At 36.1% G+C, this 20,620-nt stretch overlaps 1 protein-coding gene across 5 annotated transcripts in view; it reads left to right on the top strand.

The window, feature by feature from the left end:
* LOC124636137 (apoptosis-stimulating of p53 protein 1) overlaps positions 1 to 20,620 on the top strand; it is a 243,615-nt gene that overhangs the window by 205,969 nt on the left and 17,026 nt on the right. For 3 of the 5 annotated variants that reach the window (XM_047172068.1, XM_047172067.1, XM_047172065.1), the window contains one exon: positions 14,868 to 15,040. In XM_047172068.1, the coding sequence (XP_047028024.1) occupies positions 14,868 to 15,040 (173 nt within the window). Of the gene's footprint in view, positions 1 to 14,867; positions 15,053 to 20,620 lie in introns of all 5 variants that reach the window. The other 2 variants (XM_047172066.1, XM_047172069.1) reach the window with 1 other exon arrangement.

Raw genomic sequence — 20,620 nt, 5'->3', positions numbered from 1 at the left:
CACAACTACCTATGGACCGTTCCCACTTACGTTGGCACAATTAAACTCCCTTGCAAAGAAAAGCAAAGAAAAGTCGTAAGCGACCATTGCCATATGAAGGATAAAAATATATTTAGAATAATTACAAATTCACGTCCAACTAGCTGAACCGTTGCAAATGGGTCAAATTATTGGATCAAGAGCGTTCTATTTGGAGTGTAGACGGGACTCTGACATTGGACTTGTAGCATTGAATGAAATGATGCGCCTGCTATTTTCATTGCAACTTATTATTTATGGTAACCCGTAAATATAGTCTGTGCTGTTTGTTGTGACAGGCCGAATACGGTTTATAAAAATAATTCCATTTTTAAAAATGGTTGAATATACAAATTTTTCCCAAATTAGGAAATGAGGCATAATGATGAAGAATGACAGGTATCCGTAGCCTCATCAATCATTATTTTTAATCAAAACTTTTCCGAAACAAAAGCTCCAAATATTACTTTCCAAAATTATTATAATATTCAATGTGGAATATAAATTAAACACGTGAGAACACTTGCAAAAATCGGATTTGCGAATACCGAATTAATGATCCCACCATGCCGCATGGGAATACGAAATAATTTAATGTTGGGAAGCCTTTATTTCCCCGTTTCAAAGAGGATTATCGAATAAATGGCATATTTTATTGATCATTTGCCGGTAAAAACACAATTGGTTGTATTTTATTCATGTGTAATTCGGCATTTTATTGCAAACTTTTGAAAGCGACCTTTTTTGAAGTGCATTTGTACAATTTTAATCACATTTGCTTTTGCTTGCAACCAATTCTTTGGACCAAGTAAAAAGGAATTCTTTTGATCCTTTAATATACCTACTCAAAAATGTACTCTGTAGAAAAACTCAGATTACTTCAATATTTTAATAAATATATAAATAAAATTCTAAGTAGGTAGACGGGAACAAAACAGTGTAAAAATAAAGTAAATGAATGGGACCACGCCTGGATTTAGTAAACGTAGCCGTCGCTAGGTGTGGCCTAATTGTCTACACGCGGTTCATTGCTAGTCTAATGAGGAAACCGTAATTTGAGTGTTTAACTTCATGGAAGGGTAGGATTTATTCTAAAAATAAGTCTAAAAGACAAAACAATACGTTCATCCAGTAGCATGTGTAATTATAATAATAACTTGTAGGGAAAACTGGGTGTAATTTTATTCCGATTTGAATCACACGACCAAGTTTGATTCTGTTATCTGAACTAAATATTATGCAACAGCAAAAACAACAATCGTCAAATGAAAATTCAATTATATTCAAAACAAATTGATAAATTATAACAGTTCCAACAAATACAATCAACCGGCAATATAAAAAAAAAGTTGCCAATAAAAAAAAAACAATGTTGACTCGCTCATCACTAAAACAAACAAACCCAATTATGCACAACATGGCGTCAACAGCATTCTATTTTCAAAAATCATAACCGTTAATAGAAACGTCAATCCTATCGTATCGCGGCTTCACAGTCGGAATGGGTCTGTGGGAGTAGTCGTTTTATCGCTCGGTGACCAGACGATGGGCCGTTTGTGCCCGTCTGAATCAACAGGGTGAACTCAACAGCTTTGTATTACGTAATGCGATCTTTGGGCGCTTATCTCTTAGTAGTTAAGATGAATGTATTCAGTTCACTAAGTTTCCAGTTTGGTTCAACTGTTTGTGGCTGACTTAGTGTTCGGAATTTAAATGAGCGAATATCGATTGTTTTAGATAAAAATGAAATAGATACTGGCCAATGTCTTACTCTAAAAGCATTACAAAATGAATGACATAGGTAGTATCCCATGATAATCTTAGAAGTATTTAATTTGATTCAAATTAAGGCCAACAAATATTGTCAGAATTAAGGCATCTCATTCTTGTATTGTGTTCATAAACGTAGATAATATCTGCGGGTAGGTATTTCATACACGTGGCACTCCAGCAAATGCCACGGGTCGATGAATATACACATGTACTTATTGGGTCGTCGTTTATAAGGTCTAAATAGATTTCCTTGGCCTTCCTAATACTGTTTGTTGTGAAAGTAGATACCTATATATCCGAAATATCAGTGAATGTTCGTGCTAATATTATGTTGAGCGGAAAATCATTGAAGCATTTTCTTTCAGTAGTTTTTTAATGTTTGTTAAATACTCTTTTTTCTAAAAAACACATTGGAATAAAACACGGTATTTTTATAAAAGCTTCATATAAAGCACTTTTTAGGGTTCCGTAGCCAAAATGGCAAAAACGGAACCCTTATAGTTTCGTCATGTCCGTCTGTCCGTCTGTCCGTCTGTCCGTCTGTCACAGCCGATTTACTCGGAAACTATAAGTACTACAGTGATGAAATTTGATGGGAATATGTGTTGTATGAACCGCTACAAAAATATGACACTAAATAGTAAAAAAAAGAATTGGGGGTGGGGCCCCCCATACATGTAACTGAGGGATGAAATTTTTTTTTTCGATGTACATACCCGTGTGGGGTATCAATGGAAAGGTCTTTTAAAATGATATAAAGTTTTCTAAAAAACATTTTTCTTAAAGTGAACGGTTTTTGAGATATCAGCTCTCAAAGTCGTAAAAAGTATGTCCCCCCCCCTCTATTTTTATAACTACGGGGTATAAAATTCTAAAAAAAATAGAGGTGATGCATGCTAATTAACTCTTTCAACGATTTTTGGTTTGATCAAAGTATCTCTTATAGTTTTTGAGATAGGTTGATTTAACTGTAATTTACGGAACCCTTCGTGCACGAGTCCGACTCGCACTTGGCCGGTTTTTTAATTATCAGCTTCAGAGAACTTTGGATTGCGAAATCCTCTTTGCTTTTCGTCAGAGTAAAATATATAGAACAAATAAATATAAAACTTATCCAAAAACAGAATAATGTACCAAGAGCACACAACAATTTCACTGGGAACTATCTAACAACCACTAAACTCCATACATCTTGTATCTTCATACTTACCAAGACAAACTATTCGTCCCATCTACTGGAATATGCCAAGTACGCCCGCTAGACATAACCGGTATAATCCGGATACTTAGGTCGAGTGACGTCTGACAATCGTAGAATGATCTAGAAGCATCCAGAATCCGATCGCCGTTAATTAAAAGCATTCCGAGTCAAAACCAGTTCGGTTCACTAAGTAATCATAACCGCACCGCACTGCGGTTGCAGTTGTATGCCAATTAATGTTTCAGTAATTGGAATCAAACGTTTGTTTTATCTAAAGAGGTCGAATGTGTTCGATATTCTGCAGTTTTCAATCTAGTATTTGGATACTAGCATTTATAGCTTACCCACCGGAGGTCAAGTACTTGCTCCAGTTTCTGACATAATAAAATAGTACGCAGGAAATATTATGTCTTCCTGATATTAAAAAGATCGTATACCTATTCCAAAAGTGGGACAATGCCTCACCCTGATTTTCTTTTCATTGGAATTATATCTATAGTCAGGTATGGAGCTTAATAATTCTTATTTGGAGGTTGACTTAGTTTACAAGTCACTAAAATGTTCAGCATTGGAAGTGCCTACTACGGCTGAAATGGTGATAATGATCTAATACTAATGAGCAGTGGTACAAGTCAGCCTTGAACGAACTTCAATAAAAACTTTCAACAAAAATCCATTGTTAAAATTAAATTAACATTTCCTAACATTACTAAGAATATCAACTTGAGAAATTGGTTTTCTGTCAAAAGTATTTTAGCATGACAAAGTTTAATTAAGTTCCTTATTCGCACGGTTCAGTACCGTTGCGTAAATAAGACGGCTTAATGTTCAACGTTCATCCCGATTTGTCAGGGCACACTACAGACCCAGGTGTGTTTTATGCCTCCGAGCCTAAATCACCCTTTGAATTTTTGAATCAATTCACCCAATAATGTTAACAAAATTTCCATATTTTAAGCCATCATTCAGCCTTCAATTATGGCAACATATTCACAAAAAAAGTTAATATCATTTTTTTATTGGCCATAAATCGTTTTATTTCTCAAATTCAGGAACCTTTCACGACGTTTAAAACTGTATTTAAATGTTTTATTGCTTAATTAAAAATCGGATTAATACCTTGTTGGACAGTTATATTTTTAGAATAGTAAGTTATAGACTCGGGCCCAAAACGGATTTCGAATTAAATAACTCGTTTGCCGCCTGAATTTATTGTGACGTTTTTATTTTTACGTTCCTCCGTTTATCAATCTGCTTTCATTTTTGAACATTTAACGACTATATTATGAAAGTAGTTCAATCCAGATGATTTGTTTTACATTTTCGTAAATTATGTTGGTATCTTAAATTCGAATTCCTCCAGCCTTGTAATGTTTATGTTAGAAATAAATAGGTATTACTTATAACTGTCACAGTCACACGCTGACTAGCAACAGAAGTTGAAGAACAGAATATCATGATATCTAGACGAGTAGTTGTTTAAGAAATTCAAAAGGGTGTTTTAGAAATTCTATGATTCTTTTTTTAATAACCTCCAGCTAATTTCATAATGGAACGTACGACGACTTATCTTAAAATAAGCTAAGTGAATAAATTCATAAGCCTTTTAAGACAAACGAGCTCACTCCCAGTCTAGAGCTATAAAATAAAATAGGATTGAAAGTGCGAGCTCCTAAATAAATAACGTCAACATTTTATGGGCCATTGATTCACCGATCGAGCGTAAAATTTGTGTTGTAACCACAATTTTTGTTGTCCTCAGAGTAGATAAAGTTCATATTTAGATCACTTGCAGGGATAAGTTGAGGGTGTGTCTGAATTTTTTCACGTTATAAATGTAGCGTGGCAATTTTCTTCGCCTGTGCGTACCTTTAGTGACGTGATAGAGATAGATTGTGTTTTACGAGCGAAAATCAAGTGATTGAGTGCACGGCTTTCTTTAGTGTTGCGTGCTGTTGGTTTATTTTATTTTTATACTCATAATCATAGCCATATTGTCAGGTATAAAAACAATAATTGATAGGATACCTAAAAGTGTATTTATTAGATACGTTGCGCAAGTAATCAAATTGCAGATTACTTGTGCAACTTTTATATCGGGAAATGGGTTACGTTAGAGACAATAAACTGTCTATCTTGCAGTTTATGTACCATTATTTTATTACATACAGAGTTATTTAAGAGCTATTAAAGTTTTCAATCAGCGCCAAATATAAATCAGCTTTATATACTGCACTTTCAAATTACGTACTGCTTTGAATTTCGTAATCATTTACACTTTCGGAATCCAAAACCAAATATCTAATTGGCGCCATCGATTAAGTAGCTCTAATCGCACTAAACATGATCGACAGCTACCGATTACCTCTATTGGAACCACTCGATGAAACAGCAGACAATCGAACAATAAAGACAATAATTATGCCTGACCTACTTATCGATAAAAACAGATGAGTATCGAGTATTCGGCCATTTTTTCAAGATAGCCAGATATCGTTGCTATTCGCACAGATTGTTCGATTTAGAAGGTTTATTCGAGTAGGCATCCCATTTTATCTCACATTCAAGTAAATATCCAATTACTTAGTGCGAGGTTTTCTAAGAAGATAAACGTTGTTAGGATGATAATAAAACGCTATCCGTTGAAGAACACTAAAAAAGAAAGTGTTGATTTCCAGTTATTTATCGCACGAAAGTTGAAATTGTTAGGAAAAAAATATAAGAAAAATATTAAAAGATATTTTAATTTACCGCTATTTTAAAGGCACTTCAATACTACACTAATACCAGGAAAACGAAAATATTTATAATTTTTCGTATTCTGTATATTGTCTTATTGTTTACGTACCTAAATCAGAACAGATAAGAAAATAAAAAGTAAACGGCCTAATGTAAAATGTTAAAGTAATAGAGCCGTATAGACTGAACGATACTGAATTGAGTATGACAGTAGACATTGTTATTGTTGGATATGTTACCGTAAGATTACAAACATCGTTAGATTACAATCTATCTCGAGAGATTGTAAACTGTCGAATTATTGTGAACCGTAACATCTGATTGCAATTTAACGCATTATTTTTCGCTATATTATAATCTATCGATGAGAAATTGTCAAATTGTCAACTGTCCGAAAGCTCTCTCTGATTGGTCAGTCTTTTTGTAAGATCGACCAATCACGACCAGCCGTTCTGTTCCCATGGAGTTCCCGTAGAGTTAGGAATGAAATAGAGGTGTCAGTTAAATAAAATAAATGCTCTTCAAAAATTCTTCAAGTATTAAATTTATATAAAAATAACTCTTATAAAAATACAGTTAGGTATTTTGTCTTCAAATACAAACTAATATTTAAAAATAAAATAAAAGGGGTGCTCATTAAACAGGCTTCTTTTTAATATCATTATTCGCCCCCAAAAATGTATGTTGCCTTCTAAATTACTAAGTCAGCCACAATTAATAAAGCGTCGAGCATCTAAATAATACTATCTTAGCCACGAGTTATCTTCCACTCTAAATACAACTCAGCATGATGGTTATTTTTTTGCATCTAAATTTGTAGCATGCATTCTAACAGTAAACTTCTTAAATACTATTAAATGACATCATAAAAATATTTATTTACCTTCTAATTTTTTAACTCGTACCTACTGAGTTTTTTGTTTAAAATATAACACATCCCATATTAATTGACCCAGCATGGAAGTAAGCATGCAACATGCAGCAAGCATAACTTCTGTCACGGCTCCGGCGCTGCGGGGCTCCGGCGGTCCCATGCGAGCTTATCGTCGCAGATGGTTTTCACGCTCACCACCGCAGCTTCGGCTTGCTGGCTGGCAGAGCCGGCCAGCCTCAGCCGCGGCGGCGAGCGCTGAAACTACCTGCGCCTCAGCTCGCAGGCCGCCTCGCCCCTCCGCGCCTACGCGGTTTTGAATTGCACTCTAGGGGTAGGGCAGACAAGACTACGTGGAGTCGGTTTTGCAGCGATTCGTTTTCGTCACTTACTTCAATTTTTAATACAATTTTTAATTGTGTGTAATTTGAGTCTTAAAAATTAAGTACAATTTTTGATTTTATAAAAAATTAAACCGTCACTTATTTTTGCACGTCAAAGAGCTGTGACACCGGGAGTTGCAAAGAACATTGTCTTTTTTGACGTTCTACCAATCAGCGCGCAAGATGCATTCCGTTCTACGCCAGTTGACAATTTGACCGCTCTACATCGCTCTCGATCTTACAAAAAGACTGACCAATCAGGGAGAGCTTTCGGACAGTTGACAATTTGACAATTTCTCATCGATAGATTATAATATAGCGAAAAATAATGCGTTAAATTGCAATCATATGTTACGGTTCACAATAATTCGACAGTTTACAATCTCTCGAGATAGATTGTAATCTAACGATGTTTGTAATCTTACGGTGACAGATACATTGTTAATAGTTATTCAGATAATTTTTCGTCGTTTTAGTTTATCTATTAAGATCTCTCGTTTTTGGTAGTCTGTGTTTTTAAACTATGTCCAATTTAGTCAGAAAATGATTTATACAGACAAAATAATACACCTTTCAACTCCTTTCAACCCGATTATTACGGGCTCATCAACTTGTATTTCATGTTGATACCTATAAAAGCAAAGCCAAGCCTTCACATTTTCGTTTTTAATTAATGGATAGTGTTTAAACTTCATAATGAAATCACGAAGAAAAAGATAAAAAACTCGAAAAACTGTTAAAACTTTTCCGAAACTTCAGCGAAAACAGTGTTTTGCCATAATTTTCCGATCATTACGGAAAATATTGCGATAAAATCACAAACTTAAACCTTCAGGTGCATATTAAAAATTCATAAGACGTTGTTCAAGAAAAACCTTTTTAATCATCGACGATAATTTTTCATGTTATCAGCCTTGCGATGTCCATAAAAATGAAATATCGTTTTAGTAACAATTGCCTTTTACATGGAGCACTAACATCGCGTTGTACCAGTCTTCAAATGACACCGTTGCGGTGACGCATCGACTAAACTTAGAAAAATCAATACCAAACGTCATGTTATATGGAAAGTAGCATGTGTTTTGAATGCCGTGCCAAAGAAATATAAAACAGTGAAGCATATAATAACATTCAGCTCCTTTATTCATAATTACGTCTTAGTTTTTTGTTAGTTCTCATAATAAGTAATCTATACATATAATAAATCTGTAGAAAAGTAATTTTTGTACATTGAAGAAATTGACAAAAAAAATAGCCAGCATTTTAAAGGATAACTAACAGAACCCATTTCCATCATTTTTGTCATTTTTGTCTGTTTGTCTGTTTGTCTGTTTGTCTGTTTATCTGTTTGTTTGTTCGGGATTCACGTAAAATCTACGAATTAAATGCAGACAATGCTTATATACAAAAATTCTACGTAACTTGGGGTATTACTTAGTTTTTGTTTTTTTTTTGTTAATTTTGTGAATTAAAGATGTAAAATATTACGACACGCAATCTATTTGTCAAAACTGTACATTTGAATGTTGTACTTATATTAGTTGATCGGCCTATTATTAATCTTTACACAGAAAATCACACCTTTATAAGTAACTTCGGAAGAAAAAAAAAATGAAAATTTTGTTTAGCCAAGGTTAAAGTAGCTCCATCTGTGGTAAATAAAATACATCAAATTTGTCAAAGGAGCGAGGTGGTAAATGACAATATTACCATACATTCTTTATAGAGGATTATTATTTCAACAGATGGAGTTGTGTATTTTCCGTAATTCACCATATTTTAACACGTAGTGTAATTTTTCGATAGACATTTCAATAGTGTTTGTCAGTTTGCCGTGCCACATCAAAATCCAACTATAATTATTACCTTGATGAAAAGAAAATTAATAGTTCTCAGCCAAATTTAAAACGGTGCCATCTAAATTATTTTTTGAACATTATGTCAAAAATGATGACTTTAGTGGAACAATTAATTATCATTTAAAGTTACAGATGGAGTTCATATCAGGATTTTTTCATAAACATAGTTTAGCTTATCTTCCACTAATGTGGTGGCCTTAAAACAAATTACTTTGAGTGAGTAGTATTAAGTAGACCTTAATTATTTTTTCTGATGCAAAATTGGTAAACTTAACCCTAGAAGAAATGAGGATCTATCTCTCGCAAGCGCTGCTAAGCGTGAGGAAGGTAATGTAGGATTCTGTAGCTTTAAAAACAAGCCCAGATACAAAGTGCAGATAAGAAATGGGAGCTCTCTCTATTTAATACCATACACACGTAAAATGCTTTATGTGTCTGAAAACGTACAAATTACGCGCCGCATACCAGAGACATGCTTACTTTCAACTTCTGATCGCAAATACACGTTCACGATTACGAACAGTCTCAGTAAGACCCGAGCCAAGTCTAAAAACCCTAAAAACACCTTTTATATAAAACTACGTTTGATGTCATTTAATCACAAAGACAAAATTGTTCTCTGTTGCAAATCCTATCCACCTATATCCTATCCTAATCCAGAATGCATTGCAGGTGTGCATTGCACAAAAACCAATGGTATCCTATTCGAGAAGTCAAAAGAGTTGACCTGCCAACGTCAGCTTCTGCGCTAAGCAAGTGTTCTTAATAGTACCATCAGAATTACATCGTTGAATGAGGTGAATAAATTTTCAGAAACCACAATAACAGTAGGAGCCAAAGCGTATTATCGCTTCATAGAGCTCTGATTGGCCCCAGGTGACCAAGTCAGGTCTGATTTGTTCGTTCATCAGATCTTTGAAAGTGTTTCGGTGGATACTTACTGTCGTCCTGTTTACGTGTGACACAAAATATGGTATATAAACGTCCTCCGCAAGAGCGAAATTTTCCCGGTGTGCGGTAGTGACGCACAGTATACAACACTTATGTTTCTTTTGATTTGCTGGCTCCACCAAGAAATGACAAATTGCGAGCGTACATTCTGAAAATCTTGGCAAAACTACAGGTTTCAAGTACGAACACATGAAGTGGACTCTCGCAGATACGTACATTTTGCCTATTCGTGAACTAATGCAAACATTTCGGTGGAGTCCCGGCTTAGGCCTCCCCCACATTAGGCTTGCGCGATCCTCGGGCGTGTGAGTAGCGCGGGCGCCGCGCGTGCGTCGCGAGCACGTCGCGTGAGCGTCGCGTTTTGCTGCCCTGCGGCATTTGCAGCGCGCTCGCGGCGCGCACGCGCCGCTCTCCTTGACGTTTAACTGCTAAGGCGTTTAGCGGGCGGCGGGGATAGCGGGCGAAGGGGTAAGAACGCAACTAGAGCGCCGCGTGCTCGCCGCGAGCGCGTCGCTTGCACTCTTCACACATGCCGCAGGGCAGCAAAACGCGACGTTCACGCAGCGCGCTCGCGACGCCCGCGCTACTCACACGCCCGAGGATCGCGCACTCCTAATGTGGGGTCAGCCTTACCATGAGTAAGTGAAGCTATCCTACCCTATGCGCCTGCTGATGATGATGACTCATTTTATCATCCATCCAGCTATTCCCCAACTATGTTGGTGTTGGCTTCCAGTCACCGAATCTGTTTGAGTACCAATATTTTGCTTGGAGCGACTACCTATCTACAATCCAGTCAACTACACAAGACGATATCCATATTATAGTAAGACTGACAGACTTTCTGGCTTCTGATTAGTCGCAGCAGCTGCAGAAAATGTACAAATGACAGCTTTGTCAGACTCAAAGCATGTAGACATAGATTATAGCTGTTTCCTGTGAAAATTACTTACGCACCATACGTAATAATTTTCCAAATTGGCTGAACAACGTCACAAACTTTACTTCTTTTGTTTAGATAAATGGTCACATCCACAACACAACCTTGATCAATGAATCTATGCGACTGCTAAGTGCTAATCCTAATTATACTGTCACGTGAAAGAATGCACCTGCGGGATAAGTAGTATTTTGACGATTCTATATTGCCCACGCAGACGAAGTTGCGGGCAACAGCTAGTACCTAATATAAAAGATAAATGCTTTGTTTTGTAATTTGGGAATTTGTTTAACAACAACTAATGTTATTTTCGAAATCATCCGTTAAAACTCGACCGGCGGGCGTATAAATGCGTGCAAAAAACGTACCCCATATTTACATGTTGCTATTTTTCATTCGACCTAATCGTTGTTAAAGTTGAAAGTTCCATTTGTTCCCGTCCCTAGACATCAGTCTGCGTCAGCAAGGAGGTTTTTGTGGTCGCACCTACATTAGCTCCGTGCGTACAAATGTGGGCTTTAGTAGGGCGGTCCGACACTCTGTTGCGGCTAATTACTTTACAAGTTTCGCCTCATTAAGCTGATTGTGACCGCTCCACTTCATAGTTCTGTATGCGGGCAATCGAACCACGACGCACGAATTTTTCCCAATCGATTTTATTCAAACATGGAACCGTGCATTTTCTTTGATTCCTTCAACAGGCACTTGACGAACATTTCCTTTTATTGCAGTACGTAGCTCCTGAGTGATTTCTGGAAACCACTTACTGTTCCGCGCTAAAGAACACTTCTGTGTACGCAATATAAAAGAAAAAACATCAAAAACATTCTTGCCTAGAAAAACCATTAAAATGCATATAAATTAAGCCATTAAGTGATTGAACCCCTCCTACAAAATTCTTGATTTTTGTACTATGTGGAAGTCATTCACTCGCAAATGGAAAACGTACTATTTCCAAAAATTTAGAAAATTTTATTCGATGCGGGATAACGAGTGCAACCCTTTGCGCGTGAATTGTTACTCAAGAAAAAAGGGGAAGAAACGTTTTGGGACAATAGATATACTAAAATAGAATACGTTCTTAGAGAGGCGTGTAGTTAAATCAATTTGGGCGGATCGCACAGATCGCGAAACATTCGCTCTGTAGAAATATTCCTTTATTCTACGCCTGGCCTTGGACGCTTTTGTTTTCGATCGCTTTACTTTTAGGGATGTGCCTTCTTGAATGGTGTTATGTGATTCGAAATACTAACTAAACCAGTACCTTTGTAAAATGAGATATTCCCTTTTCTTTGTGGTCGTCATGTCAGATACACTGCAGTTATGAGATATAGATGTTTTCTTGCAACACAATGCTTTCTCAATTTCAAATCATTTCTCAATATCATACCTAACCTGCGAATAAATATTTGATACATTGACTTCCATCAACCAAACCGACCAGAATCAGGACAATGTTCTGAACCGCTAAATCAATTTCCTCGAAGCTTTATGAAAAATCCGGGAATATTCTATTGTAGGTACATCGAAATTGCTTGTGTGCCCTCTGATAACATTATTTGCACTCTTTATTTCACGGCTAGGTACGGCCCTTTGACGGGGCAAATCAACCATTGATGTGTAGTGACGTGTTAAGCAAATCACTCATACGACTGACCACCATGAGATCCTATTCCGCACCCGGCTTTAAAGGGAATCCTTTAACATATTCAGTAAACCGTTTTAGATTGTTTTCACTCATTTCAAGAGTTTAGAGTGAGATAGGGACCCTAATAGTTTTACTCACAAAGGGACCAAGCTTGCAGCAATTAACAAGGTCCTTATAGAATAGTAGCTTAGTTTGTGACTCGAAGAATACACTATATTCAAATATTTCTCACCAATACTGGATTGCATTTATGCCAAATATTTATTACCTAGTCAAAACTGAGAAATATGTACTAATTCTACGCATTCATGTGCAAATTCACGTGAATAGTATCAAAGCGACCTCCATCTGCTAGACTGGACAAGGATAAAGATTTTAATGAAGTTGCTTGTTAGATCTTGGATTACTGCTAATATTACAATGTTTATCACAATAATCTAATTTAATCTATTGAGCAAGCAAGCCGAGCTAAGTTTATCCTTAGTCAATGAGAAGCCAGTCCATTGAATATCTCATTCAGAGACCATTCAGTGTAAAATGAGTTAGCTTATATTCAAGTGCAGTCTAATTTGCAATGTTTATGCATATTAACATGTAACCCTATATGATATGAGTACCTATTAACATATTAGTGGGACACAAACAAGGGTCTCTTTATAAACTTTCGCGAGTAGATAATGAAGTCATAATCACCATACAATTTAGCAAACTAGTAACATATAGTACCGGAGTCACAATAAACTACCTTTGGGAATACAGTTTTAGTTTAGTGAACCAGGATTACTTTTGTTCGTTCTCAAACATTTATTTGATAAATGTTAACTATAGTTTCCTTAACAGAGGGCCTATTAATTACAGGTGCCTTTGGCCAGACATGGATACCCGAGAAAATTTTCCACTATATTATTACATTTAGAAATATTTTTACCTTTCAAGGCGTATATACCAAAAAATCGTGTCGTGTACAAACGGAGGGACTCTTCATACAGATAAAGCCCTCTTTATTGTCTTCTGTAATTGAAAGGTCGGAGGTATTTCCCTCTCCGAGCTTTTAAATGTGTCTCAGCTGGCTCCGCGCTACGTAAAATAGCATTTTTGCCCCTCTATACATTAGAATTTCAGAATTGTTAACTTTATTTCGTTTATTTCGGTCCAAATTAGTTTTATTGTTGCCTTAATGGTAACTATTATATAAGCGGAATCAATGTTTATTTGCGTATAAATTGTGCGTAAAGTTGAGCACTAAAATTTGAAGTTAGGGTTAAGAACTATTATCTGACTTTGTTTCTTTTAGTTTGTTTTACGGAGTTTCTGGCTTGTTGCCAAGTACTAACACTTTGCTTAAAGAGTTCTTAGTGTTCTCATCAGTAGGGTTATTGGTTTTCACAAGTTTTGTTCCCTATTTAACAATCTTTTGAAGTTTTTGATAGATTATATTATTTTCACAGCTTACTCCCTACTAGAATATGATAAACTTATTAAAATATTTGTTCCCATACGCAATAACAATTCCACTTCTACATAGGGAGATACTGAATACTAAAAAGTCAAGCCATTAGAAGAGAATTGTTCATCTAAATTGTTACCTCATGTCTCGCCGTCTCATAGTATTACGGAAAATATTTCAAAACATTTCCACTAAGTAGGCTTACCTGGAAATGTCTAACAACCTCTGGTTTTACGTTAAACATTTGAACATTCGTATCCTTACCCACGTTATAGCATTTTTATTGTTTCAACGTGACAGGTGATAACCACATTGTCGACCTTCAGTAACTTTCAGCCATTTTATTCATGCTCCAATTTTTTCTCTTATTCGAGCACATTTTTATAGACGATAAAAGTAACGCTTACTTGGTCTAAGTAGGCACTTCTAGACAGATTCAGTAGCTATTGTATTAAACGATCCTAATCTACGCTTCGTTTACTTGACAAGTTGAAATAATACCAACTTCTGTGTTTTGCGTCGCGTTGCCGTTTCTTTTGAAAGGTAACTGATATTTTCTTGGATATCGTTTTCGTGTTTGGCACATCGTTTCCGAGGAATAGAACAATAGTGTCGATGTTTTGTATTTTTATGCACAATGTTTTTCTTTGGGGAAGGTGTAGGTGAAATAATTTCCGATAGGAAATGTCTTCATTTACTTAGGTAGAAGAATTTTCTTTACAAGAAAACTTTAATTGTAATATAATAACAGAAGTTGAAAATTCATACATAAATATTGTAAAAGATAATCATATTAAAATTACCTAAGTACGTAACTAGCGTAGGCATCATGAGTTTTCTGATGTAGGTGGTTACAAGGATTTAAGCTTAATTAAAGAGTTTCCTCTTGAGCGCAAAATTATTACATGCAGAGTTTTTTCGAAGAATGCCTCGAAACTTAATATTTTAATAACAAAATATTTTTGCCTGTCCACCTACATTGTTAAAAACTACTTCATATTCCTGTATAACTACAATATTCTCTATTTCGTCCCCAGCGAGCGACTTAGAGTCAATACGAGCGCTCTTCAATGAAAAGGAGAAGGAGTTATCAGTGGCGGTGGCCAAAGTGGAGGAGCTGACGCGGCAGCTTGAGGAGTTGAGGAGAGGGAGAGTACAGCCTGCGCCCCCCTCCGCTCATGAGCTGGACAAACTGCGCCGGGAGTTAATGGTGAGTTCCGATGTAAGCTGGACGATACTCATTTCTTTTATTTTGCTTTGTTTTTTTTCTATCCTGCTTTTGTTTTACTTTCTCCTCTGTTTTGATTTCATCATCGGCCTAGCATTTTTCTAACAATATAGGTTTAGGTTGGACTAGACTAGATCCAGACACAGATAAAAACAATATTGACCAATTGTGACTTTTCTATATTGACCAAAAACTACAAGTGATGAGACCTTAGTCGCCAGATTTGACCCATAACCACTGTCAGTATTCTGATTACCTTAATCCGTGATCAAATAGCTTAACGTACTTTTCACTAGTTAATATACTTAAAATACAAGCTGTGTATTTTCTCGGTACACAATGCATGCTGTGTCACTGTCCAGCACATAAATAATCTCTGTGTAAACACCACGGTTCTCCGCGTTAGTGCGTAAAATGAGAACATGTCAACAAGCACACTTTCCCCGCAGCTCTTACCATCTGGTGAAACGGTAGTACAACGTTACTTAAACTGTTATGATGTGGCCCTTTGTTGGAGGATTTCTATAATAAATCCATCCATCCCACTGCTGGGCACAGGCCTCCTCTCCTACGGAGAAGGATTGACCGTTGATCACCACGCTTGCTCAATGCGGGTTGGTGATTTCAGACTTTATAGTCCAGGTTTCCTCAAGATGTTTTCCTTCACCTTTTCATCAGCCATTGGTGTCTAAGATACACTTAGAAAATATATACAAACTTAGAAAAGTTGCATTAGCACTTGCCTGACCTGGAATCGAACCCACACCTTCATACTCGAGAGGTTAGTTCTTTACCCACTAGGCTACCATGACTTAATTTGACTTTAGTTCCATATAAATTATGTCCAACAGACAGATAGCTAGAAACCGACTGTAAATAGGCACATAATTAAACAGAACATCGTGTTTCCCTTGTAACGTAGATGTGTTTGCGAACACAAATCCCAGATGCACAAACACACAAAACCACAACTATCTGTGGATTGAGCAAATATTTGTTCTATGCGGAAAACGAGCCCTCTGCCCGTGGCCAATCACTTAATCACTAACCCAGGTGTCTATATAACATAGATTGTACTTACTAGCTGCTACCTATATTTATCTATACTAATATAATATAGAGGAAACATTATTTTGTTTGTTTGTACATCAAAGGCTCCAAAACTACTGACCCGAGTTGAAAATTTCTATCGCTGTTAGAAAGCTACACCCTTCCCGAGTAACTTAGCCTACATTTTATCCCGGTACGGGCAGTAGTTCCCACAGGACGCGGGTGAAATCGCGTGAAACCGGCTAGAACATAATATGAAGCAAGATTTCACAACAATATTTCGCACGGTTTCTCAGTTATATTAAAGCTGGTGTTTTCCATAATGTAATATTAAACAGGTGTTAGATACACCACATCTGCTAAACTTTACTGGTACATTCTACTTAATAACAACTCCAAACAATTTGGTCGCGAAATTATTTAGAACAATGATCTATTTATAAGGCCTTTATAAACTTGAATTATTGCTTCGAAGGGAACAGCTGAAAGTTCCGGCAGCGGTTTATTTTATCTTAATTAATAAACGCAGATAATAACCGCATGTCTTAATTTTCATGAAAAAGGTCTGATTAAAGTGCATATTTAGCAAGTTTATCGAAAGAACTGGTACAGCTGGAACAATACCTATTTATCGTGATTAAGGAAATGTCACAATTTTAGTGTCGACAAAATCGAAAAGAAAATGTGGAAATAGTTTTTGAAGAAAGCTCTTAAGATTCCGCTCTTACTGCTTAAAAATTTTGTGCTCAAAACATATAAAAATACTCATAAAATTACTGAAGCTAGAAAAAATATTTTAAGGCTCTCTCGTCACAAATCAACCCCATGTCAGTCACTGCCACCGAAGACCGATGATTGTAATTACACCAATCTAAAAATCAATAAGCCTGTGGTTAATATTTTTTTGAAGCACATTCTGTCTGTGTGTCTATCTATACCTATATTGTATTTATTTCTTCTTATTATTTTACATTCTAAAATTCTTTATATTTTTCCTTACGTGTTGTTCCTACTAGGAACATATCCTTCCCAATTTGTAGCGAGCAAAACGGCTCTGCTGTCGGCGCTCAGGAACTTTACCTAACAAATTATATGATGCGTTACTAAATAAATTCTCTATTTTCAAGAAATATAAACGTCTTACCTTATTCCAGCTTTGTCAAACAAAGGCGAGTGATAAAGCATTTTCTACGTACATTGATAGATTAAAGTATCTTGGTGGACGTTATACGAATCAATCAATCGAGCCCGAGAATAGAATAGAGGCCGACTTTTCAAAAAGGTTATGGTGATTGATTTACTGTGATTTTATTGACTAACCTTCATTTGATAATCCGACCTTTTTATATTAGCTCACCTTCTATCATTTAGGTCTTCATACTGCTGAGGTACTTCAATTTTACCTTGTTCTACCTTGTTTTTGAATCGTCAAAATTCATATTATGTAAGTAGAACAAGAGTACCATTGGGATGGCGCAATAAAAAAATCGTAAAGTTTTATAGTTTTCCAAATCTTTTCTTTGTCCATTTGTTTATTCCCAAACACGTCAAAGGAAGGTCTTTGATGGTCAATAACACCGGTGTACCCTAACGATATAATAAAGGCGATGATCCCATTCACCTGGGAGATGCCTCGGATAGCTAACGAGCTCGCTAGCACGTGGCACGTGGGACACACTGTAATATTTGTAGAGAGAGTGCCGGCCAACTAGGTTGCGGGCATTCGGCCGCTTGAACCCGCATCTTGGGCTTGATAGTTGGGCGGCTATTCCGCAAGTTTTTTTATTTATTTTTTCAGATAGGTATCTACTGTTTTTTTTTTTACCTTTTTTTTGCTCTTTACCGTGAGATAATGTTTTGTGCTTAATTAGGTAACAATGTCCAATAATATAATTTGTCTCGTTACAAATTTTGTACAGTAAACTGTTAAGTAGGGTAGACTGGGTACAGTTGTGCCAATTTTCGTTTGATCACCAATAATTTTGTTATTTTACTAATTAGCTCGCAGAAAAGGAACTTGTATCGCAATTTAGACATTTGTGTACGTAAAAACACTAATATATTGTTCCTTAATACTATGGTTTACCCATAAGATCGATAAAAAAAAAAAATGGGAAAGTGTCACAACCGGCCACATACCAAGGGCGGTTGTGACATGCATAAACATATATCAAAATGGTCTATAATATCTTTTATTGTAGAAATGTTTAACATAATAAGCTTACAAACATAGTTTTAACAATCAACAAAAAACATTTACTGTGTTAAAACTTGTAGCTGTAGAAAGGTTTGTAGCTTGAGCTACACGTACGAAATCCCTTGCTTCACTTCTTCATCTTTATATTTTTTGATATCACACTGCACTCTTTCGGTCTTCCACAAACGTATTCTGGACATCTAAAAGCAAAAAATAATAATATGAGATTTATTATATGTATAGATATTCGACACAACCGTACCCAAAAAAATTGTCACAACCGTACCCAACGCATCATTTTGAAAACAAAAAATCGCCATGATCTTGCCAAATACTTTACGTAAAATGAAATCACTTGTAATTAAATGTTAATGTTCAACATTTAAAGAAAAAAATAACAAGATAATCTTTATGTATAAAAATAACAGTAATTAGGAAAAGAAATCGAACAAAAATACTTACTTTTGATTGTTGAAAAGCAATGTGGGCTCCTGCTTACGTTAACGTCCTGCGCTGGCTAACGCAATATTGGGGAACGTGTTTAGGCTTGTGAGCCACGTCTTTCTCCCTCACACCCTCCCCCGTATTACGTATAGTTTCGTTACAATTGCGACTGTCACTACCGTACCCTGGCACAACCGTACCCAGTTTACCCTACTTGTTAACGTTACCTTTAAATAAAATAAAATGAAACTAAAGATATTTGAACAGTAAAAAGCGTGGGTACCTATTCGTTTCCGACAAAGAAAATAATCCACAACTCCTAACTAGAATAAAACTCGTCGTTGTTTAATTATTTGTTTCTCCTACCTATTTTATTTATCTTTAGATTTGCTAGGAATTCTTAGAAGGACGTAATTGTCTTCAGAAATAAGCAGAAGAAAATCTCTTAAAACAACTGTAGATACGTAGGAAGTTTTGAGAATAGCCCCTGTATATGACACGACATAAAACTCGCGCGACTGGCTCAGATGTATTGCCAAAGAAACAATATTGGATTCGACGAACTGGAATAATGAGACATGCGTCTAACAAGACTCATGGTCCCCACATTCAGGACACGCCGTATAAAAACATCCGACGCCTTACTATATTACGTAGAGAAATAATAAAGTAAGTCGGTGTTCTGTAGAGATAACAGGAAAAATAAAAGGTAATATTGGTGCAAAATATCTCCTTGTCTCGCTAGTTAATCTCGTGAACGGGTTGAATTGACAGTCGGTGCGGCGTGGCAGGTGTATAGATAGGGCAAACCAATCCAGACGTGGAAAACAAAATTGAATCATTTTGCGTTACATTGGGCACTGGTCTGTCTATCATCAGCTTCACGTGTGAGTTCTATGTGAAGAAAAACACAGTTGATCTCTAACGCTAGAGTGATCACAACAATTATGAGTTAAAGAAATAGATCTATAAATTCTGCTAATACGCAGCCGTTAATTATCAACCAGCAATTATCTAAAGATGCTTGTTGATCTATCAACACAAACACGATGAATTATTAGTAAATTAATTTAGTGGACATCTAAATAACGAGCGAAAATACTTTGACCGTGATACGAATTTATGATAGGAATAGAGTGTGGACGTTTGTATAATACGTAATTAGGTAGCTGATACGTGTTCGGGGTTCAGGGTTGTATTAGTTGCGTTACGATGCGAAGGATAAAAGGGTTTCGCATTCGAGCAGTTGTTAGACTAACAAAAAGGGACCCTTCCTTAAAGATAACATTCCAGTGCTCCTAAATGCTAAGCAGTTTGAGTGAATGAAAGAATTTAATGAATGTTCTGTTTACTATGTATTAAACATAGACATAGGCAAACCCATTTCTATCACAGTTATAATATTCACTTAATTCTTAGATGTTAGTTTAATTGCTGAAGAGTGCGTAAATTCTAGTGGGTAGATATTAATTCCACTTTCCACGATTGTTGCTCGTAGGATGTACCTAAATAACGGTGATCCGAGGTATTCTGAGGCACGTATGGCTGCTGAAAAGTTTTTCAATTACCTACAGAAGTCTATTAGAGGTTTTTGTTGAAATTAATAATTATTTTTAATTGTTGATAATAAGTTCCATTATATTATGGAGTTGTCTCTGCATAGCCTATCGATCGATTGAAACAATAATAAACGTCCTCTTGGACAGCAGTTCTAAACCGAAGTTTCCAGAAAACTTTTCGAGAACATTTACTTATGTAACTAGATCCAATAAAAAGTTAGCAACCCTGCAGGTAACTGCTAGTACAACTAGCCGACGTCACCGGACTAATTTCGCCAGTGTGTCTAATGCCAACATTTTGATTCAGTCCAA

Source organism: Helicoverpa zea, chromosome 14 (assembly GCF_022581195.2).
Source record: "Helicoverpa zea isolate HzStark_Cry1AcR chromosome 14, ilHelZeax1.1, whole genome shotgun sequence".
In the NCBI taxonomy this organism is placed as follows: Eukaryota; Metazoa; Arthropoda; class Insecta; order Lepidoptera; family Noctuidae; genus Helicoverpa; species Helicoverpa zea.
This window is presented reverse-complemented; position numbering and strand designations above follow the sequence as displayed.